At 40.8% G+C, this 25517-nt stretch overlaps 1 protein-coding gene across 1 annotated transcript; it reads right to left on the bottom strand.

Annotated features, from left to right (window-relative positions):
- SPMIP4 (sperm microtubule inner protein 4) lies at positions 1–24876 on the bottom strand. Its single transcript, XM_061367274.1, is given in 8 exon segments — positions 1–207; positions 2334–2425; positions 2618–2787; positions 3134–3215; positions 5452–5637; positions 13950–13992; positions 13994–14114; positions 24806–24876. Coding segments are annotated over 8 exon segments (972 nt in total).
- Positions 24877–25517: the final 641 nt, after the last annotated feature.

Here is a 25517-nt window from a genome sequence, read left to right as displayed (position 1 = left end):
TTACACTCCTGACTTAGGCTGACCTAGGCTGACCACAGCATTGTGCCTGAGTAGCTGGCTATGACAGTAGAAACCCTGAATGAAGACAGAGGCATCTGAACACTGTTCTTGCAGAATTGACTCATGGGGACATTGACCTTGAAGCAAATACACAGTGCACCCTTCAAGAGGTCCTACTTGTGAGAGACTAGGCAGAAATATTTCTTTCTATATGGAGGAAGTCACAAGATTTGCCTCATCATCTGAGTCTTTTATTTTAGCAGGGACTACTTATTTTAGCAGACTGTTGTCTGAAACTAGTGAAATAGCTCTGTTAGGAGTCTCCCAGGTAAAGGGAAGCTGCCCAGACATGTATTACTGTTCTGGCATGTAGGGAGCTTAGAGTCAGTCTTTATGCTTTGGAAAAGAAAATACTCTGCTCCACCCCAATGCATGAGATCTAAATGGGTTTAGGTGTCTCATGTTCTCTTTTCCTTTCTTCTATAGGCATTTGTCTTCCCATTTTTGATCTCATATAAGCAGTGTGGTCGTATAAACTGTGACTTGCATTAGTGTGTTTTTTAACTTCTTTAGGAACTGTTGTGAGTGAGACTGAGGATGCTCACTGATGTGTGGCTTTTTAGCTTTCTCAACTACAGTTTGACTCACTGCTTGAATGCTGTTACCCTGTATTAATCATTTGTACTGTTGAGGCTTCAGATACTGGTGCAGAGTTAAAACCACATTACACAGGAACTGTTCAAGCAAAAACTACTTTTGAGTCCTACAACCAAAGAATGGGTTTCAGCAGTTACTGTGCTGAACAATCCAAGTGTTTGGTATTTATGGTATGGTGTTTTAAGTGGAATAATATTGTTCAGATAAAGTAGCATGTGCCACGTTAGGCATCTGCCAATCTCACTTTTGAAGCCAGAGGGTAATAAAACTGCTCACTTTTGAATTAATGTAAACTCCTGGTTTGGATTTTCATTTCCAGGGACAAGCTGTTGAAAATGTTCTTTAAAGCGTTCAAGGGTCCATCATCATAATGTGAAACGTTTTTCATCACACTGGAGAAAAAGCTAGACAGCTTTTCCTTTTCAAATACAGGCATTCAATTATTGGAAACTTGTAAATGCCATTTCAGAAGCAATGTCCTCACTTGGGTTTTGTTTGTTTGCTTGTTTTGGGTGGTTTTTGTTCGCTTGGGTGTTTTGTTTGTTTGGGTGAGTTTTTTTAATTCCAATAGAAGAAAAAAAAAACCAACCAACAACCAGGACAATTTGGGGACTTTCTATCCAGGTCCATTTTTGGACTAAGAAAATAACAGCATCTATCGTAGTTGCCTTGCTAATTGTATGTCTGTGGAGTTTGAACCTGAAAGTGCTGTAAAGCCAGCAGAGCAGGAATCCATTCCTTCTGTTTACCTGCAGAATTGCTTAGTCACTTACAATCAATTAGACCTATGCATGTACTCTGCGTGACAAATGTGTAGGTGTCATTGAATGGCTTAAGCCAGCCCAGGTAATGTTGCATGAGCAAAATGCAGCTCAGCTTGATTTGCTATGCTTATATATCGTGTTATTCTTCATTTGCATGAGTAGCATTTAATATAGATAGTGTCTTCTCATTTTTATACAGGCCACAGAATGTAAAAATTGTTGAGAACATTAAATGTGTCATTTTCCAATATAGATTTATATGTTCTTTATAGTAAATCTTTGCATTAAAGTAGAATCTGATAATGTTCCTGATGGACTCTTCAGGAAGAAAGGCAAATCATGTAAATGGAGGAGGGTGAATCATAGAAACTCTGCCAAACTGGTATAGTTAGTAAGGAAGCAATAGTCTGCAATGGTAATAGGCCACTTATCAAATGCGCAATGGGGAATAAAGACAGTCAGTTGATGAGGTCAGTGGGGTTGTCCTGAACAACACCAGCTGAACATCTAGCCAATATGTTTCAGTCTCTGCTGTGCTGCACGATTCACATGAGAGCTGCCAGCTTGTTTTATGGAAGCTATTACTCATACTTCTCAAGGCAAAAGGTTGTTTGAATTGCTGTCATGTGTTGGTGGCAACTTTAAATAAGATAAAAAATAAGCAGCTAATAACAGTAACTTCCTCCCTGGCAAACCCTGAACAAGTCATTAATTCATTACAGAAGTTCTGTCAACCATCTGTCAGGTCTGATTTAGTGTACCGAATTTGTGCCTCTGTTTAAGAGTGAGCCTTGCACTGTGCTTTTGTATTATCAAAGGGAAGGCTTAATTCTGCTAGAAGAATTTGGTAATACTCTTGCCAGCATTACATGTGGTGGAAACACAAGATTCTTAGTAAATGCATCACTTAACTAGTTCCACATCTTCACCTAGTTCTCCAGTTAATTTGCCAGCTGCTTTCATGTGATAGTTGTCTAGGATAAGGGGATTCATAGGAGCTCTTCCTTAACGGAGATATATTTTATTGTCCCACATTTTTATAGGTTAGGGAAATAAGAACGCACAGTCCCCTGAAAAATCTCAGATAATTTACAGTTCTTGTGGCCTTAATGAATTTCACTGAGAAGTCTAGGGGCTAACACTTTGTCGTCCTGCATTGCTATTCCAAGTAAATTAATATAACCAAAAATGCTTACCTGTGAAGGCCTGACTGTATGCTGTGATCCCCAGAGCCCTTTCAGTGTTCTGTACCATATTGTTCTTGGAGAGAGGTTATGTTCTGGCTCTAAAAGTGGAGTTGGGGGCCATTATCTTTGGTGGATTTGGATAGTGTATTTAACCTTTTCCTTCAGCAAACCTAGGAAGCAGAAGGATAAGAAGAAATAGGTAAAGTATAAACCAAATATGTGTGCTGGATGGAAAAGGCTGTTTTAAAGGACTGAAATAACATGTGTCTTGTTGCCCTCCCCTCCCCAGTTACCTGTTTAGTAAATGCTAGGTGGAAAAATGCCTTCAGTAAGGTATACTCCTGAGGTGGAAGGTTCAACAGGTACACAATTCAGCTGAATTCAATTTAAATAACTTGAAATCCAGTTCTTCAGTGTAGTCTTTCATTATAGCTCTCTGTGTAAAAATATACCTAGAGAAGTTTAAGAAGAAACCTGAAAAAACCAAAAACCCCTATTTTGCTCTTTTCAAGATGAACTATATATTGTAAGTATGTGTGTCCTGGCCAGTGCACAGCCTTCTTAGATTCAGAGCAAGTACTGACAACTTTATGGATTCATGGATTACCTATGGAGAAATAGTTAACATGCTCTAATAGGACATCATTGATCAGCATGACAGATGGATCTGCATTTTAAGCTGCAGTTGTATGCTCACTAAAAAGATGTCTGTGCTGGTGGAAGAGGTTCTTTCTGTGAGCTGCTGTTGATGTCTCTTCTACCTTGGGACACTGACCTCATGGATCTGCAGACAGGATTCATCTTCACAAAATCAGCAGGGTTAGATTAAATCACCCATTTAATCAGCATAAATTAACCCAGCCGTCTTTTCAGAAGCACCCAATGGGTTTATCTGCATCACCAGATCTGCACGGTGAGTTCTCTCAGGCAGAGAGGTGGTGACAAGCAGCTGTGGGCTGGCTCTTATACCAGATAAAGCTGCCTCTGCAGAAGGCCATCTGTCCATGGCCAATTCCATGAGCTCTGGAGTGATTCACATACCAGCAGGGAAGTTTCTTCTTGTATTTTCTGTGTGTGATTTTTACAAAGAGCAGCAATAAACAGTAGAGCTTGAGGAACTGTAAAGCTGGCTCTGAGCTCATCGTGTCACCATCAGAGGAATAACCGAGTGCTACTAGATGCACTAGAAAAATGAAACTGAACTGCATACTTGGAAGAGCTTAATTTCTGACCCTGGGTCTATCACTGCTTTTTTTTTCCCAGGCTTTCTGCCTCAGTTTCCCTATTTACCTCACAATAGTGCTGTATTAACTACATAATAGCTACACTTGAGTTTTGTAAAGCTGAGATGTAGAATAGTTGCAAAGCTTTTAAATACAACCTCCCACTGGTAAAGGTCACCTGAGTGTGGCCTGGGTTATCTGTACCTGACCAGAGGTTTCTCTTTGGTCACTGAAAGCTGGGGTGTCCTGGTGTCAGAAGAAACCAAACTGTATGAAGGGAACAGCAAATGAAGTTGATGTGTTTTCTAGGTGCCAGTGGTAGCACTTCAGCCTCAGCCTAGTACTTCTGAACCTGCTAAGCTTTGCTGGAAATAGGTCTTGGCCTCTGATGATCCCCCTGTTGTGCAGAAATAGGCTTTGTAAGTCCACCTCCACACATGATTTGTGTTTCTTAAACTGACCAATGATAAATGAAAATTGACTAAAAAATGACCACTCCTAGCATGACAAATTCTGTGGAAAGATTTTAAGTTTGAATGGACAAATGCTCCATGAAACAGGGCTTCTGTACCTGATTACATACATAACTGTACAGCACTGTGGTGATGACTAAGGAATGGCAGCTAATGAGTGCGAATTGGCCTCTTACTTAACACTCTAAGCTTTTACTCTGGTGAAAAGCTTCTTATCCATGCCAGTGTATGCTTTTTCTGTTTCACAGAGTTATTGCCAAACCCTTCCTGGCAAACCCTGCCATGGCACACGGAGGTGCTTGCTGGCTTTCTCCAGTGTAAATTCCCCATAACCCTGAGTTGTCAGCAGCTGCCAAGGACTCCTCATCGGTTCATGCAGGTGATCTTTGAAGTCTTCCAAAATTAAGCACCTGTCAAAATCCCAACGTCGTAAAATGACTCCAGGGAAAAGCAGAATAAGAACAAATATTTCATTCCCTTCTCCTCCAGTATATTATGCAAAACACTTTGAGGGTAAAATGCTGCTGCGGTTAAACCCAGACGTGTCGTGATGGCTTACATGGTGTTCTGTAAATAATGGATGTCTAGGGTTTCATCTCAGTCTTCGTAAGGGATGAGCTGTTTTTTCTCCCTGGACCTTGTTCTACCATGTGTGTAATAATAAAGTATATTAAAATATTTGGCTGCAATTTCGGGACTATCTCTTGTCCGCAGCACAGGTAAGGCAGCCATGACTTAGGCCACAAAATTGCTCGTGTTTGATCCTGCTGATGCAATTTTTCCTTTCTCTTTCAGTGTTTTGGATTGTGGAGAATGATTTTCTCTGACAGAAGAGATCAGATACACTAAATAATCCATCTTGCTTTTGTGGAGATTAGGAGCAATGTTAGTAGCTCTGTTGGCTTCTGAGGCTACAAGGTGGTCACATGAGTTGGGTTTATTCATCATTTTCAGTGCTGAAGATATCCTCATGGGGACTGCAACTATCAACACAGAGAGATCTAATTTAAGCCATAATGCTTAGCTTGACCACTGTTACATTAAGATTTTGGCTCTGTTAAGCTGCAGTAGAGGAGAGTCAGGAGTTCAGTAGTGTTTCTAATTAGGTTTCAGGAATACATGGTAAGCCACAAGACTGCTGTCTTGCCTCTGGTCTTCCTCAGAACAACCACATCGTTGGCCTTGGTAGGGATTTTGGGATGCAAAAGCTGATGACTGCTTGCATCGATCCCAGTGTCACAATCCTCAGGTGATCTGGAGTTTGGGAACATGGTGTATCTAGAGCTGTGTGTCTGATAGGGATGAGAAGTAGGAAACTGGGTTGGTTTGAGTTGTCAGGAAGAAGAACAGGAAGAAAGATAATTTCCTTATTTTGCATTTCAGATTTTAACATTAAATATAACACTGTAAGAACTGGGAGAGATGTGAGAATCAGAAAGGTGACATCTTAGTTCTTTAATCCTCTTGCTTAGCTGCAAAGAATTCACAATGATAATTCCTTTGCAGCTTTTGTACAGAATCAGTCATACCAATTCACATTTACTTCCATGTGGCTTGAGGGAAGGAGAATACGGACTTCTGATTCATATCTGATTAATAGTAACTGAATTTGTGCTTGTGAAATCAAAATTTGCCTCAAAGAAGACATGTTTGTTTTTCCCTGGGAGGAAGGAGGATGAAGCTAAAATGGGGAATTTTATGTGGTACTGAGAACCAGGATTTCATGGAGTGCCCATGTTCCTGTAGCTGTTCTTTTCAGCTTTCAATTTTTCATGATGGAATGATTAAAAAAACTTATTAAAATCAGGGAATCCTGAAATCTTCTGAAGAAAATGAAAGCATTAGTTTACTCCAGTAAGAGAGCTTAGCACCCCGTTTGGATTCTTCTACGCTTTACCAGAGCTGCATGCAGCAGCTTACTGAAAACAAACACGTTTCCCCACTGGCTGGATAAAACAAAGTCACAACCTTATACAGGAGCCGAATACATTGGTGTCCTGAGGCTGTGGATCATGGCATAACAAGATTACCAAACTGGGCTTTTCAGAGGCTTCTCTCTCATAAATCTGCGTTATGCATGCTCTTGATCCGTTAGCTGTGCTTGGTAGATGCTCCCAAGCCCTTTAACTCCCATTAGGTAAAGAGGCCATGAACAACACAGCCAAGAAAACCCAATTAGCCCATAGGCAAGTCAGCAAGATCAGAATTGGTTAGGAGAGCAGGTATGCTAGGCAAGTACTGCTAAACTGCTTCTTGAGAGAGGTATTTTTGCCTAGTTGCATTGATGCTGCTTATTGCCAAGGAGCCTACACTGTGCGATTATGGCCATAAGAAGAACAACTTGCCTTTTTATTTTCTTAAGGGACAGTAAGATGTATGTGAAATGTGCTTCCTTAGCTAAACTGCCTGGTCTAAATTAGGGAAGAATAAGTTACCTAGTGACCTGTGTTCATTTGTACCTCCCACACTTTATCTGAATCACTGTAATCAGTATACGTTAGGGACAAATCAAAATGTAAGCAGTGCAGCCAATATTCTTACTGATACCACTCATTACATCAGGAATGTTTTGTGTTGCCAGGTGCCAAAGTCTGAAAAGACACTGGGAACAAGTGATGTGCAGAATGTATTTTTAAAAGGAGAAAGGAAAAAGAATCTAGCCTCTTTCACTTTTGTGTAATAAGCTCTATGTTAATTAACAATGATATGTGCTATTAGTAAAAATATATCCTTTTATCAGTAATGCAAAACAAAAAGACTCCTGTTTATACTTGCAGAGAAAATACGTATCCATGCCATGCTGCTGAATTATTTTATGCTTCAAATAAATTCGAAGAGAGGCAATCAGAAGAAAGCACTAACTTTAAAGGGCAAGAATTTCATCACCAAGTCTAGCTCAGAGTCTTTTGGCAATTGTGCCAAGTCAGAAAAATATCTAAGATTAAAACAATAATTAATTAGCTTAATGGTTCTTTGTGGCATAGTGAAAAAAAGTTAAAAAGACCCTGAACTAACAGTGTATTCGTACTGCACTAATCTCAGTGGTTCGTTTGGAGCTCCAAAATCTTATGTATTTCATGAGAAAGGCTTACTTACAAGGCCTTGCTTGAAAGGTTCATTACCGTGTATGGGTAGGAGAGTAGGCTTTTCTGTTTGCCCTGTGATCACACAAAATTTCTTGATTCTTCAGGCCATATACCAAAATCTTCATATTGCTAAAGAAAAAGAAATCTTCTGTTTCTCAGTGAGGAGAGGGATGTCCAGATGCATTCCCAAGCAGGAGATGGTGATAACTTCTCAGGGCCCCTGCCCTTGCCCAGTTTGAATACAGAACCATATGGGATATTAATAGGCCCCATGGGACTCAATCATTTCAGCCTCAGCAGTTCCTGTGGGTTCTGCTTCCACATCTGGGGGTTACTCCATAGCCTGGCTAATGATTAATAGCTGTGGCACAGGAGCTGCGTCTAAGCTCTCTTCCAGGTAATCTGTGACTCAAGAGCTGCAGCTTGGCCACTCCATCACTTAATTATCCTCCACAAAAGTAGGTGTTGCACAGTTGCAAAGAAGAATTCTTCTCCTTGCTTAGTTCTTACCATACTGATGTGGGTGTTTTGAAAATAAACTTTGAAGTTTAAGTGCCAGATCAGTTTTGTTCATACGTACTGATACAACATACAGACATCATGCGTTTCATTGTGAAATCTCTGGTGGGATGCTATGGGACTCAGTGCAATCAACATAAGGTGTGATATCTCACAAATTACCCTGCCAGCATAACTCACACCTCAGCTGAGCTGAACAAAAGATCTACTTTTAATGTGTGATGCTATGAAGATAACACGGCTTAAACAAAGTGTTGGATTCTGACAACCATTTGTACATTGTGACATTTATAACAACCCGGTACTTCTGATTCAAACTTTGTGTCTGTCTTGGAAATGGAAAGCTTTTACAGACAGAGCCATACTTACGGAACAGCAATCCTTAAAAGTTTATTCCAGAGATACTTTTAATTGTGCTTCTATGTCTACAGTTAGAATTGGTGCCGTAGGTCTACTGGTGCTGCAAACATTTACTGTTTCTTTTCAATTCACATTGTGTTAAATATTACAATTACAATGCAAATATTACAGTTATTAGAGTAACACAATGTGAATTGAAAAGAAACATAAGTATTTTCAGTTTCCATTTCTATTCACACCGTGTTACAATGTGAATTGACACATTCTTCACTGCATTCATTGAGCACATTGTTCCTGATACAAATAGGTATAAATAAGGACAGTCACATCTGCTTTGTGGTCTGGCATGGCAGAAACACTTAAGTGTCTTTATAGAGCGCTTTTCATTATAACATCCAAATTTAAGGCAGCAATAAAATAAGGATGAACATGCATTTTCATGGCTCTTCCATGATTTACAGGAGCTTTGTGAGCTCATGTTGTAAGAGCCAGCAAAGCTTTGCATTTTCAAAGGGGTTTTATCTTCATACAAATCCAGGGAGTGGTCCAGATGGTCACCATCCCATTTCCTCAGTAATGAGTGCACTGCGGGCACTCTTCAAAACCTATTTTAGATAAAACAGATATAAACCAGTTTCATGTGAGAGTATCCTATGGAGACACTGGCTTTGCCTGCAGTAGCTCTGCATCTCCCCTCTGGATGTAGTGCGGAGCACGAGGTGCAGAGACACACTTGCCCAGAAACGGTAATAAAAGACACACTGGAACCTGTATGAACTTTGTGAGAGGCTCCCACTTACCACTATTTTTCTTCTCTCTGACACATGGTAAGAGCCTCTGAACTTTTTCTTCTCTCAAGTGTGGTGTTGGCCTGAAAGGGATGCAGTGTGGGGAGCCTCATGACCTTCATCTTCTTTTCTAGATCAGGTCAGAGTACTTTTCTGTGTCTCTTTCCTGTTAATTTCCCACCTACTCAGTAAATTATGAAGAGAATAAGATGTATCAGACTTGCAGATTTTAACGGGAATGAAATTATGGCTGGAGAATAAAACATTTCACATTAGTAAATTGGCTTTCTCTGCAGCCGTCTTGCAAAGGGAGGGAATCACTTACTGTGCTTAACCTTAAAACCTGCTTCATCAGGGAGCTGTAGGTCAGAGACCAACCAGAGGCTGAGAAGCTGGAGGACAGCCAGAGGAATGTAAGTGCTGTGTGATATGATAACCAGTGAAAGCAGATTAAAACCTGAATGGAAAAAAGCCAGTTTTCATTCATTCTGTGCTGTCATTACACCCACTGAAAACCTCATTGGTGTGACTTGTCCATGGAAGAATAGCTGCAAATGCTCTAGCCTGGTGTGGTGTGTGTGTGTATAACTAGAGTTCTAGGGCTGAAGGGTGTTTTTCAAGGCCTTTCATGATTTTTGCAGTCACTGATGTGAGCTTGAGGACTCATTATACCTTTAGAAGACAGGAAGCAACTACTTTCCTCCAGTACCTTTAACTGGGAGGTCATATGTATGTGGCCCACTGCTAAAGCACTTTAAAAGCATATCTGCACAAAGCCAGTGATTCATTCTAGTGCAAAACTGCACAAGGATACATAGCGTGCTTACTTAAGGCAGAGGCATAGTTGTTCCATGAAAGCGTACACAGTTATTGCAAATTCATTTCCCACAAAAGACAGTAATGGCTCGAAGGAGCCCTCACAGGCTGTAAGGTGAATAAACTGAGTGTTAATAGCTCCCAGGTAGGACTGCAGAGCACCACTCGGAGGGTATTTTTCAGGACAGGTTTCATGTGGCTGTCACCACTTACTAGTCCCTGGCAGCAGGAAGGCTTATTTGCTCTGAAAGTCCTTGGACTATGAACATAGAAGGGTGGGTTTTTGCATGTGTGTGTTTCACTTTTTGATTTAAAGCGTATATTCTTTCCTTAAATTTAAAAGTCTTTCAAAGATCAGGAATATACAACCTTATAGAAGCGGAAAACACTCAAACTAGGACAAAGCATAGACCATAAAATATTTTTAGATACCTGGCACGTTTTAAGTTAAGTTGTGAGTGCAAAATAATGTGTGTGCTGTTGATCAAACAACCAGAGTCCAAGATCATGTACTTTTCAGCATGTTCAGGGACACAGTTTGATCTGCTCCTGTGTAAAAGTTCCTTCCTCCTTATACAGCTAGCAGCACACTGGCATAGGGTCACAGCAGTCCCTGCTGGCTTCCTCTGAAGGAAGCAGATATCCAGAAAGGTGCTGTGATCTTTACCTTGCCCTGTGTGCATGGATGATCTGTTCTACTGAGCAGCTGGCACAAGAAATGCTCTTGCTATGAAACGAATGAGTCCCAGAGCATCCTTAACCAAGGTGCATCTGAGGTTGGCCAGCCTAGGCACAACTGAAAACACAGAAGGCCTCCTAGCCATGCACAGAGCGTTTTAATTTTACTCTCCAATTTGTCCGTATTTCTGCTCTTTCAGGGGTGCTAATATAAAAGTCACATATGAGAATACTCCACTAGCAAGTTCCAGTGGATCAAATTGTTCCATCATCCCATTGCAGTCAATGGAGTTTTCTTGAGGATCAAGTAAGTAGCAAAACGGAACCACCCAGCTTGACTCTGCAACAGGAGAGTGCTCAATTTGCATGGATGTTGGTTTTAAAACAGCTTTAAAAGTGCTCCATTATCTTACAAAACTGCATGTGACAGTTCTTGTCACTTATCTCATAGGAAACTTGTGGGAAGAAACTTGCAGGGAAACTTGCTACTTCCTTATAGCATGTAATCAAATTCTGCAGAAGCAGCACAGTGAGTGCATCTAGTGCTTCTCAGGTGTGATGCTGGTCAAAGGCCTCAGCTGTCCCAGCACAAAGGAGTTTTGGCTTGTACACACTGATAGGTAAGTCATTTCTGCTTGTGTTACATGCTGTAATGAGGTAATAGAGAGAGAAGCCTGCAAAAAGCAGTGGATTACAAAGAGCAGGGTCACAGGTTTCCTTGTGCACCTTCTGCAGCCTGTTTATCGTTAGCTCTCCTGCTTTTCTAGGGTGCCTGCGTTTACACAGGATGGGGAACAGGTACTTTGCATGCTGAGGGGCTGAAAGGAGAGCAATGGGGTCAATGTGCCTCATCGTTATTGCAAAGATAACTGAGAATTCGTTGCAAAATTATTTTCGAGCTTCTAATATGCTCTACTGTTAATATGGGAGGTATAACTGGTTCATTTTCTGCTTCTGAAAATTTACCTTTACACGTTAAAATTACCTCAATCTAAAATCTCGGTAGTTTCATCGAATTTAAGCATTTTACTGGTGACATCAAGTGGCAAAATGTTGAATTGCAGAATTGCAGCAGCACCCAAATTCGCAACCTGGTATCTCTTAAAACAGCAGCAGTGAGGAAAATATTCCTTGCCAAACCTCCTCCAAAAATACATCTCTCTGTATATATACACACACCAGAGAACATGGTCTGAAATGCACATGGTGCTGTGGTTACTTTAGTTGCTTCAGTTTGACCTGAACTCTAACTAGTGGAAAGGCTAATATTTTTGCGTTAAAACCAGTTAAACTTTTTGAGTTTAAAAACAGTTAAAAAAAAAAAACTGGTTAAAACCAGTTAACTTTTTTAGTTAAACCCAGTTAAACTAGTGGAAAGGCTAATATTGTCCTAGTTGGTAAGTATGGACAACCTGCAGAGCAAACTCAGAGACCCTTGCTGAAGAGACACTAAACTGGAGGGTCACAATGCCATACCCTGAATTTCCTTCCCAACTGTGTTTGCTCTGCTTTGTTACTGATCCGTTTTTGGAGAACATGGCCCTTCAGATTTCATATGGTATCTGCACTTCATATCACATCTGTGTACTGTCACCAGAGTGGAATGAATGTTCAGTTTGCTGTTATATTCACTAAATTCACAATCTGGTTAACGCACAGTTTAAACATATAGTTCACCATTCATTATGCATGTAGCTTTTATTCTGCTGAGTGACAGTGTTGCTCAGTGGTAAGGCCTCTGTGCAAAAAGAAAGTATAAATGTATAAAGCTTATGCACTATTTGCTTATAAATGAATTGATATGTTTTTGTCTTGATTTCTCAGATAACCCTTAATATCAAAACTCATAGGTGTGTGGAAGTGTGTCCTGGGTTTCAAACTCTAAGTCATGCAGGACTGGATCTTGAGAGGTGCCTGAATCCAAAGTTCCTGAGATAATTTCCCCCTGTGAAAGCCTGGCCCTTACAGCCGCACCCCATGCACACCTAACACTCAGTAGGAGCTGTGGGAATGCCTCAAATGGATGCGTGTTCCAACTTCTGGCTCTGTGAGGAGTTATTCCTCCTTTACAAGGATCACTTTCAGCTCTTTCTGATGCCAAATCCAGCCAAACGGCATGGTGCTTTTCACTGAACACAATCTAAAGAGCAGATGGCACCAAATATGTCTTTGAGTTTAAATCATGGAAAGAAAGCAGTTGTTAGTATGGGACATCAGGTTAAAAAAAAAAAACAAACCAGAACAACCCCAAAGACCAACACAACAGAAGAGAGCAAATGGGAGTGTCAAAATGAAGGAAATGCAGTTGGAAAAATCAGTCATGACCAGTAGGATTTTCCTGGTCTGACCTGGCCTTGCTAAAGCCAAGCTTCACCCAAAGCATGTAATCAAGTGTCTGTTGCTGAAAGAAATGTGTGGCCTTCACTGCATGGATGAAGAAAAGATGCTGGTTGCAAGAATGGGAGAGAAATGATGCTGAACCAGAAGGTTTTTTTTGACTTTCATGTCTGGATTGCGAGCTCCGAAATCTTGGGGGTTTTAGAGCAATCCAACAGGAATATGCTCATAATATTCCAGGTATAACCGCAAGTTCAGAATGGCTATTCTTCCCTTCCTCTTTAAGGACTTCCCCATATTAACACAGTCTAGCATAATGTGTGCTTCTGTGCCACGGTGCTGTCAGTTGAGCAATGCAGAGGTCAGTCTTCCAGCTGTTGTGCCAGGCTGTGTTCAGAAGTGCTGAGCACCTCCATGTTAAACTAAACTCACTGAGACTCCCTTCCTTCCTTCTCTGCCCCATCACACCATGGTAGCACCTGACTTCCATCCCAGACGCCAGGTGCCCTGCACCCTTCTGGCAGGACAGCTGGTGCTGAGGGTACTCCCCTATGACAGTGGCACAGGAGGGTGCTTCTATGGTGCAGCAGCGCTCACTTTAGAGCCAAATTCAGGGATTTAAGAGGTCTGAATTCTGTTCTGGGGTGATCAATGTATGCGTAAGATTGCCATGACACAAATTCTCCTTCCAGCATTAAAATGAAAACATACTAACCTGGAAATGCTCAGCCTTTGCCTAGTTTGACTACTGTGCTTGTACTTTTCACTGCTTTCGTGTTTGATGCATTGGATGGCTTGGCTTGCTAAGTAATACTAATGAAATCCAAAAGATTTGACATCTTTTGGAGCAGTGTCTCTGCAAAGTGCAGAGTGTTTCAGCAAAATACCGTGTAAAGATTTGTGGGTACTAGTATATCTCCCCATTAATATTTTGGGAATTGTGGAAAGAGTAGATTCCTAAATTGCCCATTTTTGGAACGCAGATGTTTGCACATCTCGGTCTAACCTGCTAGCTGTCAGTTGCTGTTCTTGTTAAAAACACTTGACTTAAACATTCTGACTGTGAGAAGACCTTGGCCAAGGGTCTACACCACTATCATAAGGCTACCATGTTCTTTAACAAAGTCCATGGAGGCTTATCCTTTGCCCTGTTGTCCTGTGGCAATATGGGAATTGCTCCCCAGGAAAGCTTGCAAAAGTGAAGGGATTCCATGAACTCTTCATATCTGAAAGAAAAAAATAAACACAAACTAAAATGTCTTTTAATGGAAGCAGCAGTGATGGCTACCTGGTATCTTTTGAACAATGACAACTTGGTTGGATTTTCTTGGCTCTTAGTTATCTCAGCCTTATTCTGGGGGAGAATTATTCATTCTGTTATGGTGAACTGTCACTAGGAGAAGTAAGTACAGTGGTGATTGGCAATTGTTTAATGAAGTTGAATCAAGTCTATTATGTTTTGATCAGTGATAGGAAGAAAGGTGATAGAAATGTGCAGCACATACATCTTACAGTGTAATTGAGTCTTAGCTGCCAGCATGTAAATACCTGCACCGTCCCTTCAGTACTGCACTCAAACTAGCATATGGGCAGTGAATATATGGAATGACACAGATGGAAGCTTTAGCATCTAATTCACACTGATTTCAGCATTTGTTATTTGTGCCTTTGAAAAGCTGCTCTCTCCATCTCTAGAGAGGCATGAGAAACATCACTGTTTAGTAGCTGTAATTCACACTGAATGCAAGCTGTGTCAGGCACTTCACATGGATGTGCTAGTGGCTGAGGATAGTACATTTCCACACATCCGTGTCATTTGAGATCAAGCAGTTTGATGTGTTTAGATGCCTCTTCACCTTACATAGTTTTGATTTAGTGTTGTAAAGATGGACACAAAAATCACAGAACTTTTAAAAGAATAGTTCTTGCCTGGAAGAAATATGTCATTGAGCTCGACTAGGAAGAGATACCCGTTAGTTATTTGCCAGGACAACGTGTTTGCATTGTACAATGAACCAAATATGAATCTGATGAGCTATAGACTATCGGAAAGCTTTTCTGTTTTTAAGTTTCTGAAGGAGCTCAATCATCCATTTCTTCTATCTAAAGCCTTATTTCCCCTTTTTGAAAGTAGGCAGGGAGACGCCAAGTCACCTGCATGGCTGTGGTGTTTGTATTCATTAAGCTGACTCTCTCTGAAAACATTAATAAATCATTCCTGTTGACTGCTGTCTATAGGTTATTAAGTTGCAGTCCTTTGACAGAAAAGAGAAGCATTGCACACAAACATCAGATCATCCATTCAGCCCGAACAGACTCTGTTAAGCTTAAAATGCTTCCAAGTCTTCTTCTCCTAAAGAAACATTTATAGCTAATATTGATCCAGTGATAGTGAAAATCTCAAGGACACAGATGAAAGTGTCTCTGCCCAGAGAATATCATAAAAGGGCTAGGGTGAACAAAGTTTTAGAGTGCATCATGAGCAGTCGGTAAGAACCTCAGAAATACACTCAGTGTAGTTAGTAGAAACTATTGCCATTTCTAACTTCCGCAACTGTAGATTTATTTTGCATTTTGACAACCAACTTCCAGCTTTCTTGATCTTTTGTCTTGAGAAAAAACAAACAAAAAATTAACACTAGTTCTTTACTTTTTAAACATTACATTTCCCCCTCAAATTTGTTTTGCAGGGGGAGCTTAAACCAGAGTGTGTGAATAAAGTGTCTTAGATTGTGAGCTTGTGAAGGGCTCCAGTAACTGATTTGATCAGTGCATGAAGCCAACACATCTGAGGGGGTGCATCGCCAACAGCTTCCAGAAGGTCTGTGGAAAGAGAGTTCATAAAGGGGTAGGATTAGAACCTGCTTCTGTATGAGTTCACATAGGGTGCATTCACACTGGCATTTTAATTTGGATCAGAAGTGGACTTTTGACATAAGTCTCCCAATGGTCTCTGTTTTGCAGTGCCTTGGTCTTGGAGTACATTGTCTGGGTTCCTTCTGGATGTGCTCCAGGAGAGTACTGCAGCCACAAATGGACCCTCAATCCCTGCAATCACACCAGAGGTAAAGAACACCTGAAATGCATTTTTTTATGGACCTCGGATCCTGAGCACCAACTGTTTAACTCTACACATCTTCTGTACTGTGCGGTGCTTGCCAACATAGACATAGTCACTGAGCAGCACACGCTGGTTTGGAATTCAGTGGATTTTTTGGGAGTGGGAATAGCTGAACTTTTTTTTATTAATACTTGCCCAATAAGCATATAAATAACTATATATACATTTTCCTAGTGTATCACCACTGAATCTGACTGTCTGATCATAGGGGAAAATCCTTAGGGTACTTTCTTTGTGTATATGTAACCTAGCATTATACAAACACACACATGTGCCTCTGGTTATTCAGGGGTGCTGTTTATCCATACAAATACTGGTAACAAATACACTAGTCCATGGAATCATTGAATCATAGAATAGTTATGGTTGGAAAAGCTTAAGATCACCTAGTTCCAACCCCTCTGCCATGGGCAGGGATGCCTCATCCTAGACCAAGATGATAATATAATAAAAGTCATGCATGCATTAGTTTTCAAAGCTGACAAGCTTTTCAAGAACAAAAGATGTTCTGTTTATTCATTTGCTTGTAATTGTGTGATTAGAAAAAAATGCACCACTGTAAAAACATGTACGATATTGTAAAACATGCAACCCCCTTCTTTTCAAGTATAAACTGATGAGTTCATATGAGTGTGTATTTTCATTAGCAGAAGAATGTAGTTGGGTGACTGTGTTACAGTACAGACTTTCCCATGCACAGAGAAAAGAATGTTATGACTGGCTGTGCTTATTTCTTGTTTGTGTTTCAGAGTTGGGTCTAACACAGTTGTCATCTGAAAGATGATTTGCTGGTGCGTTCAGATCCCAACATCGCAGCCTGAGCTTAATTTTTCCTTTTGCTGGGTTGTCCTGTGTAGCCAACATGAATCTTTACATTCACTAAAATCTTGATCAGGCCTATAATGCAGTAAACTTTCAAGTCTGTCTATAGTTAAAAACAGTTCAGATGGAAATTCCACCCAAATTCCTCTAATTCGAAGAAAGCAACAAAAACTTGCCTTAGGGAAGATACGTAAGTGGAAGGCATCAAGATGCAGTTTGACAAGTGTGATAATCCAATAGTATCAAAATATTCTGACTGGAATTCAGATGTTGGATATGAGACATTACAAATAATGGAAGAGGTTGGCAATGGCAGTGAACCAGAAGGCTGTCAGTAAGACAGAAACTAAGATTTGATTTTGCTAACAAATAACATAAAATTTCAGGTGAAAGGACACTGGAGGACTTGAGGCTAATGATGGAAACTGATATGTATGTAAAAAAAATACAGAAATTTAGATTAAAAACACCCCGAGAGTACTAAGCACCAGGAAGATTCACCTTTCCAGAACTTCAAATACTGCAGGAATTCTGCCATATCCTGCCCCCTAGCTAACAATATAATTTCACCTGTAAAGTACAGTAAAAGCGTATTGATTCCTGAAACTTCCTGATTACACACTGAGGACTGTGAAAGCAAAATGCAGCTTCCTGTAGTTTTAAATTCTAACTTTAAAGTTTATCTCAGTCACTGTAGGTCAACTTGTAATCGAGGAAAAGAAGAAAGTTCAAAAGAGGAGTTTATCAAAGAATAATATGATAAATGTTGATGATAAGTTTGTGAAAGTTCCTCATTTACTCCAAATTAGAAATACAATACACATGCTTTTATTCTTTATGAGTGCTGTTTCAGGAGATTTTGAGCCCTAAACCTACATATATATACATGCATATATAGATACATAACATATTTTAGCAGTCCTTTTTTTTCAGCTGCATTTCCCAGGGAACTGACAGACTGTTGCACATAGCAGAAGCATTTTCTTTCCTTAAAAAAGAAAGAAAAAATTGTGTTTTGCTAGAAAAATGTAACCATTAGAAAATACTTTTAGTAACAGTGAATGGATATCAAATAGTTTGAATGGAATCATTTACCTTTACAAGTTCTGGTTCTAGAGTGTTGTGTGGTCTGCTATGGTGTCTACATGAGCACTGTGGGAATCTTATACTGATGACAGATTCAAGTACTAGTGGCTTGCAAAGAGACAAATGTTAAGAGTTGTTGATTCATGATCTGGAAGTGGGCAAGAAACAGAAGCCAGGCTTCCATTCCAGCAGGACTGCTGCGGGTTTGGAATGTAATGCAGTTTTGAGGCCATGCTAGCAGAATTTCCTATATATCCAGCTTTCTGGTAAATGTATTTTTGGCTGCCAGACTTACACCTGGGGCCTATGACTAGTAGCTTTTTTTGTCCCTGCCTGTTGCACATATAGGGATGTGCCACAGTTCATAGCTCCTTTTTGCAGCTCAATCACAGCAGCCACCCACTGAGGCAGGGATCTATACCACCAGATCCACAATGTACATACAGACTTACACCCATCTGCAGTCATACCCATCATACCAACACCAGCTCCACTGATGGGTAGTAGTCCATACCCCTTCATCAAAAGGGTTATGAACACATACATCCCATGTCTCTGCAGCTGCACTAGTCCAAAGCCACCACACAAATCCTAAAATCTGCCTTCAGTTCCAGAAACAGTTCATTGCGTAGCATTTCCAGGTGTCTGGCTTGGGAATCTCAAGTTCCCAGCCCCTGACACCTGCATTTAGCAGTAGGATCCAGATCAAGCGTTAAGGCATCCCTATGAACAATGCTCTCTGGACACTGTCCAATGCATACAGAAGGACATCCACTCTCTGTCCATTGCTGCTCCCTGGCAAACTGGCCCAGTCCCTTGGCAGAAGAAGCCAAGGTGGTTATAGTGCAGTGGGGCCACTCCAGCCAGAGGGCTGACAATAGGTAGGGGAAGATAGCAGTGGAAGAAAGAGGATGAAGTCAGGTGGAGCCAGGTGCTGGCAGGACCAAAGTTCCAAGTCCTTATTCATCCAGGAGAAATCACCCACAAAGGAAATCACTGGTTGCCAGGGTGATATCTCTCCAAAGCAGGAAACATGATGATTCACATTTCATCCCCAGAGCTTTCAGAAATCCATGGCTAAGAGAATGAATTATCTCACCATGAGCCTCTTGATGAGGAGGAGCTTCCAGTGGGAGAAAGCAGGTATGTATAGGAAGATGATACATTCATGTACTGATGAATGACACCTTCATGTCTTCACCTGCTGATGAATTGAACAGCCTTCAAATATTATGTTTACTGCGCCCCAAAGAGATATCATTCCAAAACAGGAGACAGTATCTGGGGAGTAGCTGCTCTCATCTCAAGTTTTATTGTCTCTCTGTCTTCAGAAGAAAAGGTTAATGGGAAACTGTGTGTCCTGGTTTCAGCTAGGATTGTTAATTTTCTTCCTAGAAACTGTTACAGTGCTATGTTTTGGCTTTAGTTTGAGAATAATAGGGCAGAACTGTGAACTAAGCCTATGTCCTTGTTCAGTGCAGTGCACTGTGAGTATGCTTTGGCCTGTGTTCTGGTAGTATTTGATATCACAATGAGAGGGTATTTGGATCATTTGAGGTGAGATACACAGTGAGGCATCTGGTGATGGCAGTAGATGGTTACCTAGTGAGTGAGAGGGAGGATGTTAGAGCACAGCTGGGAGCTGGGATCCGAGACACACGTAGGTGATGTGCTGTTTTACCTCTCCTGAGCAAAATGGTCAATAGAGCCACAAGCCAAACCAAAAGCCAGTTCATTACAGAAAGTTTAATTGGGAAGAACTGAGTAAAGTCATGTGGGTGTCAGTTCAATTCTTGACAAACCGCCTGAGCCAAGAACATTTCAAATAAGGCATGCAGCACATCAGCAGGACTTCCATGAACTGCCACTTCTTATTCCCATTCTTGGAGAGATCAGTATTATTTGCTTAGTTCTTGTGTGGGGTTTTCACACCATCCTTCAAAACAGTTGGACCTGGCCACTGGTGGAGTTTGGATTCCGGTTAATTGACTTGCTGGATGTTTCTGCCTTCTTGTGTTTGACAGATGTGGTGATAGATTTTGATCTGGTTTACTTTCTTCTGCTGATATTTCCTCTCAATGTGGCTTTTGTTTGAGTTGAATTGGCATCAAAATAAATGGATGTGTTTGCAAAGAGTGTTTTTGTTCTGGTGTTTCTTTCACCAGACAGGGCAAAATCAGCTGGAAGTCCTGCTTTTCTTGGAAAAGCAGTGTGAAAAAGCTGGAAGTAAGTCTTTTGGCAAGTGATAACACATAAATAGCTTTTCTGAATACCTATTAAATGCACTGTTGTATTGCTATTATCCAGTAGAGCCAGTAATTGGTTTATTATGATTTTGGACCACTGGTTTGTTTTTAACATGGATGAGTTGGCTGTCACATTAAACTGAACTACACTTTAATGTCTGTGCCATGTACAAGTGATACAGCTGTACCAGTAATTCCCAGAGTTCACAAGTTTAATATATTCTGAAAAGAAAAAAGGTATTTTCTATATTTCCTTTTCACGCTTCATGGTATCTGGAGCTGGAGGCATGGAAAGGCTCAGCAGAGCCTTTTCCTTCTTTCATTAATTATTCAGCTGTTGAAAAACTCTGTTATTTCCTTCCAAAAAAGATATTCTGGAAGATTTAGAGTTGTGGTTTTAAGATACTATGGGAATGACCTGCCTTGGCCTGCCTTAGTTGTTACTATAGAGGGTGTGCTTAGCTGGAGGAAAAAGGGTTAGGGCATCACTTCTACCTGCTAAATCTTCACACAGAAGAGGTTATCCAACATGTAAATCTGTCAGTACCTAAGCTGGGTGTATCTCTGTCACCTGCATCTCCAGGTTAGTGAGTTTCTTTGAGAAACAACTAATTGGGAGGACTAAGGTCCCTGAGACCTCTCTCTAGCTCCCTTATCAGGCTACATCAGGTCAGAGCTCTTTTAACCTTCCAAGTGACTAATGCAGAAAAGATGATGATTTGCAGAGGTAGTTACTAAACCAGTACCTCCTCTACACTGAAAAATTATATGCTTCAGGTGGTGTAATGTGACATAGCCAGTGGAAAGGGAAAATGGATCATTTCTAACTGAGTGTTTCTGTTACCTCTGTGGTGGTGTGCTGAGATAAAGTGAGAACAGTTCAGCTAAACAGGGTGAAAAGTAATTTACCTGATTCATGTTTCCTCCCTAGTTGTGATGGAGAAACTAGAGGGATGTGAGCATTTCAGTGGACTGAGCTGTCATTCTCTGGAATTCTCACTGATTTTGATATCTATGATGCTGTGAGAACTGCACATGCAGTTGGATCCAAAAGGAGCCAAAGCAAGCTGCTTATTGAAGTGAGAAATGATACATATTCTAACCCTTAAGCCAGTGCTAAAAGGCAGAAATTAGAAAGCATTGATATACAGCTTAGTACAAATAAATGCTTTATTGAGGCTTTATGTCAAATGCCACTGTGATTTCTTTTCTTAATTGCGCTTGTTCTAGGCGTAGTTATTTAAAGGTGGAAAGTTGAGTATGACCAAACTTTGTTAACATCGAAAGTCCAAGAGGTAGCTTTTGTACAGCTAACCGTGCAGCTTGCATTTTCCTAAGCCCTCCAGCTCCCTCTTACGGCAGTTTACAGCCCGGGTTCTGTTCACGACGCGCCTCAAAATCAAGCTTTCCAAGGAATGTTCTTTCTGCCCTCTCGTGGCCACAGGTCAGTCCTGCAGTTTTGCAACGACGGGGATTTCAGGTCTGCATTGCGTTTTGGTAATCTCGGATGTCTTGCTTATACTTTAGAGAACACACATAAAATTGTGTATCTCTGAGGCAGTTTTTTCTGTATACAGTGCCCTTATGTATATCTTTCATTTGAGTACAGCAGTTGGCTATTTGGATTGTCAAATTAGCTACACACAATTTTCTTAGTTTTACATCATAACCCAGAATATGAAGATGTGACTCGCATGTTCAAAGAACCAAGTAAGACTCGTTTCTTTCCTAGCAACTAAGGTAATTTTAGTTCAATGGTCTGTGCTTCACTTTTGGCCTGCTTACATGAAAAATGCTGCATAATTGCAGGTGACAGCTTCTTTATGCTTTCACTGATTCTTTGTTTTACTTGTAAGTTAAATTGCACTCAGTTTCCATGTCATGTCAATCAATCAGTAAATACATTGATTGATTTAGATTTATCCCAGTCTGAGGTCAGGATCAGGCCACACTGCCTGTTTATATTTTACAAGGATCCTATACAGTTTAATTATCCCTTGTATGAATAATGGTTGTATCATTTCAGTTAAGACTGCTGCTTATCACATTTTTCTGACAAGTACACAGAGCCAGCGTAGGTAATGCATGCAAGTACAGTGATGTCTCTAGTGCTTGTTAGCTGGTGAGGATCTGAACAAGAGATTCTGTAGCAGGCGTGTGAGAGCATATAATGCAGTAATGATTTAAGAAAGAAATCATACAAAACAAGAATAGATTATTCACAGTCAAGGTAGTACTAATAAAAGAGAATATTTTGCTATTATACATTGGTAAATGGAAAAAGAAAGCCATTACTTTATACATTACCTGCTAACTTTCGCCTATGTGCCCCTTTCACCGTCAGCCCAAGTTACCATCTCCTCATCTCTGTGCTTTCTTGGGTAAGTAGGAAAACCCCCACTGCACAGGCACAGCCTGCGCTGCTGTTGTGCTAGTGCCAAACCGTGCACCATCTGCGCTTAGCAGGGGAAGGAAGTAAGACCAGGAAGAGTTTACCACTAGTTGTACATTTGAGATGGGGTGGGCTCTGCAATCCTCCAGGCCACCCCAGGGATTCATAAATTCATATGCAGTGTAAATGTGTGCAAGAATACATTTTTAAGGAAATGTCTTGAAATACAGAACTTTGAGAAGCGTATGGCAGTGGTTGAGCTGGCACAGGAAGTACCTTCTGAAGCTGGTCTCCTCTTTTCACTTCCCTGCTCTTTCCACACAGGACTGATACTTCAAGAGCAATTAAGAATCCCTTGCATTCACACTTCTTTCAAGATCCCATAAGCCATATGTGATCCTAGTATAACTATACTATAGGTACACTGGTCTACCTTCACTGGTATTTAATTTCTTCACAGGTATTTAAATTAAACTTGAAACTTCTCTTTCATAGCTGCCAAAAGAAATTAGCTGATGCATTAGGCGCTACCGTTTCATTTTAGATGCCTCTTGAGAGAGAGGCAAACTTGCAGCTCTTAGAATTGATGATGGTCTCTAAGGGCAAGTAGGTACTTAGTAAAAAAGGTAACCACACTTAAAGACAGGCTAAGCATCCAACATATGGTTCTATTTTTTCCTTGAGCCTGTCTCTTCAATAGCAGGGTTCAAAGGAAGTTTGTCTCTACTCTTTTAGAAATCAATTCTTCGTATGGGTCATATAGTATAGTTAACTAAAAACTTTTATTACCCCAAGATGAAGATGTATTTTATGTACCCACAGAATTGAGCAGCTAAAAGAAGCATCTGATCTTAAGAAGTTCCCCTCTGTTCTCCTTCACTAATTCATTAAACGAGTCAGCTGAGCTCTGCTGGGAATGAAGAGCACATGGGATCATCAGACCTTACTGCCTTTGTTCAGCATTGTACTGGGTTTGCATGGCAAGGTTTTAGTCTGCAGGCTGCAGAGGTGGTTTCTGTGAGAAGCCGCTAGAAGCTCCCTCTACATTCAATAGAGCCAATGTCTGCCGGCTCCTAGATGGACTCAACTGCTGGCCAAGGCCGAGCCCAACAGCAACAGTGCTAGTGCCTCTGGGATAACATAGTCAAGGTTGGGAGGGAAAGAAAACTGCAATTTCAGCCAGAGAGAGGACTGAAAATATGTGAGAGAAAGAACCCTGCAGACACCAAGGTCACTGAAGAAGGGGGTCAAGAGATGCTCCAGGTGCCAGAGCAGAGATTCCCTGGCAGCCTGTGGTGCAGCCCATGGCGAAGCTTGTGCCTATAGTTCTCAATATGTTGCAAGAGCAAAGTATCTGGATGTCATACTAAGGACAAAGAACATGGTAATTGATTAAGTGAGGTAGAAGTCAATTGTTATGAGCATCAGAGACAAGATAAAGACATACAGTGCAAAGCTCCAAAACCAGAACAGGGGTATCAAATATAACAAAATAGGGGAAAAGAGCTAAGTGGTCAGTGAGTTCCAGAAGATGGAAAGAGTTAAAGCACAGATTTTTCTCATCCATATTTTGTGCTACTAAAGATCTGAGTGGCATTAGCTGAAGCCATTCTACACCTTGTGTCATCAGAAAAGCAGCACAAGTGTGAATTAGGTATCTACGGGCTTCCATGCATTTGTGCTAGATATATTTTAGTGGGTGTCACTAATGAAAACATTTCCAGTTCCTCATAATGCGTACTCTTCAAGAGGGGGCAATTTTTCAAATGTCTTGTTTAGGGTTTGGAAGTTTCTAGTGGCCTGTGATGCCCAAGGCTAGCCCAGTTGTCATCTTTTGCAGAAAATGCAAAAGGTGGTTAAAAAAGCAGTTGAAATGAATCTAAGACTGAGAGATTTTAAATGCCAGATGCCCAAGTCTTTGGCTCCTTCTGTGAGTGTCTTTTTACATTCCACTAAATCTGTCCAAATGATATATTGAAATCAACAGCATGATGAGCTCTCGGACTTATAAATTAATCAGTGGGTTGTCAGTGTCCTCTCTATAAGCTTAAGTCAGAATCTAAAATAAGCCTGGTGTTGTTTTTGCATGAAGGCTTTAATACCAGACATAAATATTACATGGATGACAAGGAAGGCTGGGAGCTCCTGAACCCTTCTAGAATTCATGCTGGTAAGCCTCGATAGTCTGTCACTTGATTTACGTGAGTCCTTTCCTTGCTTTTTCCCAATTCATGAATAGTATCTGTATACGGATAGTAAATAATCTGGTGAGTAACAGCTGTAGCAATGTATGTTGCCTGTCGTGCCCCTTCTCCTCCCATCGCACTATGCAGTGATTGTTTTCTTGGCTCACCCACTCTCAAGCCAAACAGAAATTTTGCAGAGCATAGCATAATTCCTCCTTTATGTACTTTGCACCTAGCTCTTCCTCTGCTGAGGGAAAATAAATCTACAGCCATCTCCTCTATCTGTGCTGTGGAGCTTGCAATAAGAGGGCAACCTAATTTTACCTGCTGCTGGGCCAGTGTTTGGGCTTCTGCTTTCCTCCCATAGTAGCCATCATTAATGCCAATTGATATGTACCCTTTTCCTGTTGCTAGGTGATCTGTTCCTTGCAAAAGCAGTTTCTATTGCTGCTCAGGCATTCTCACAAATCTTGTTTGCTCTTGGGTCGCATGATGTGCAATGCAGTGTGGTTTGCAGAACCAGAACACAACACAAAGTTCAGGGCACCTCCTTCTGCTGTTCGTTTGACTGTAAATCACTAAAAGATCCCAGTTTTCCTGACTAAAGAAAGAATGACATCCTGTTCTGGTGGCAGGCAGTGACAAGATTTCTACTTCATAGGCTGGGTCTTCAACTTTCCCTTCCACAAATTGTTGACCAGTGTCCTTCATCACGAACTTGGCTGCAGTACCCAAGTAACACTGCAAACCTGGTCTTTCACCAGCACTTGTTAGGT

The sequence above is a fragment of the Neopsephotus bourkii genome, unplaced genomic scaffold (genome assembly GCF_033783945.1).
Source record: "Neopsephotus bourkii isolate Nb327-2 ecotype Australia unplaced genomic scaffold, CSIRO-AGI_Nbou_v1 NB_1375, whole genome shotgun sequence".
Taxonomy (NCBI): Eukaryota; Metazoa; Chordata; class Aves; order Psittaciformes; family Psittacidae; genus Neopsephotus; species Neopsephotus bourkii.
Note: the sequence above shows the minus strand (reverse complement) of the source record. Positions and strands in the feature narration are given on the sequence as shown.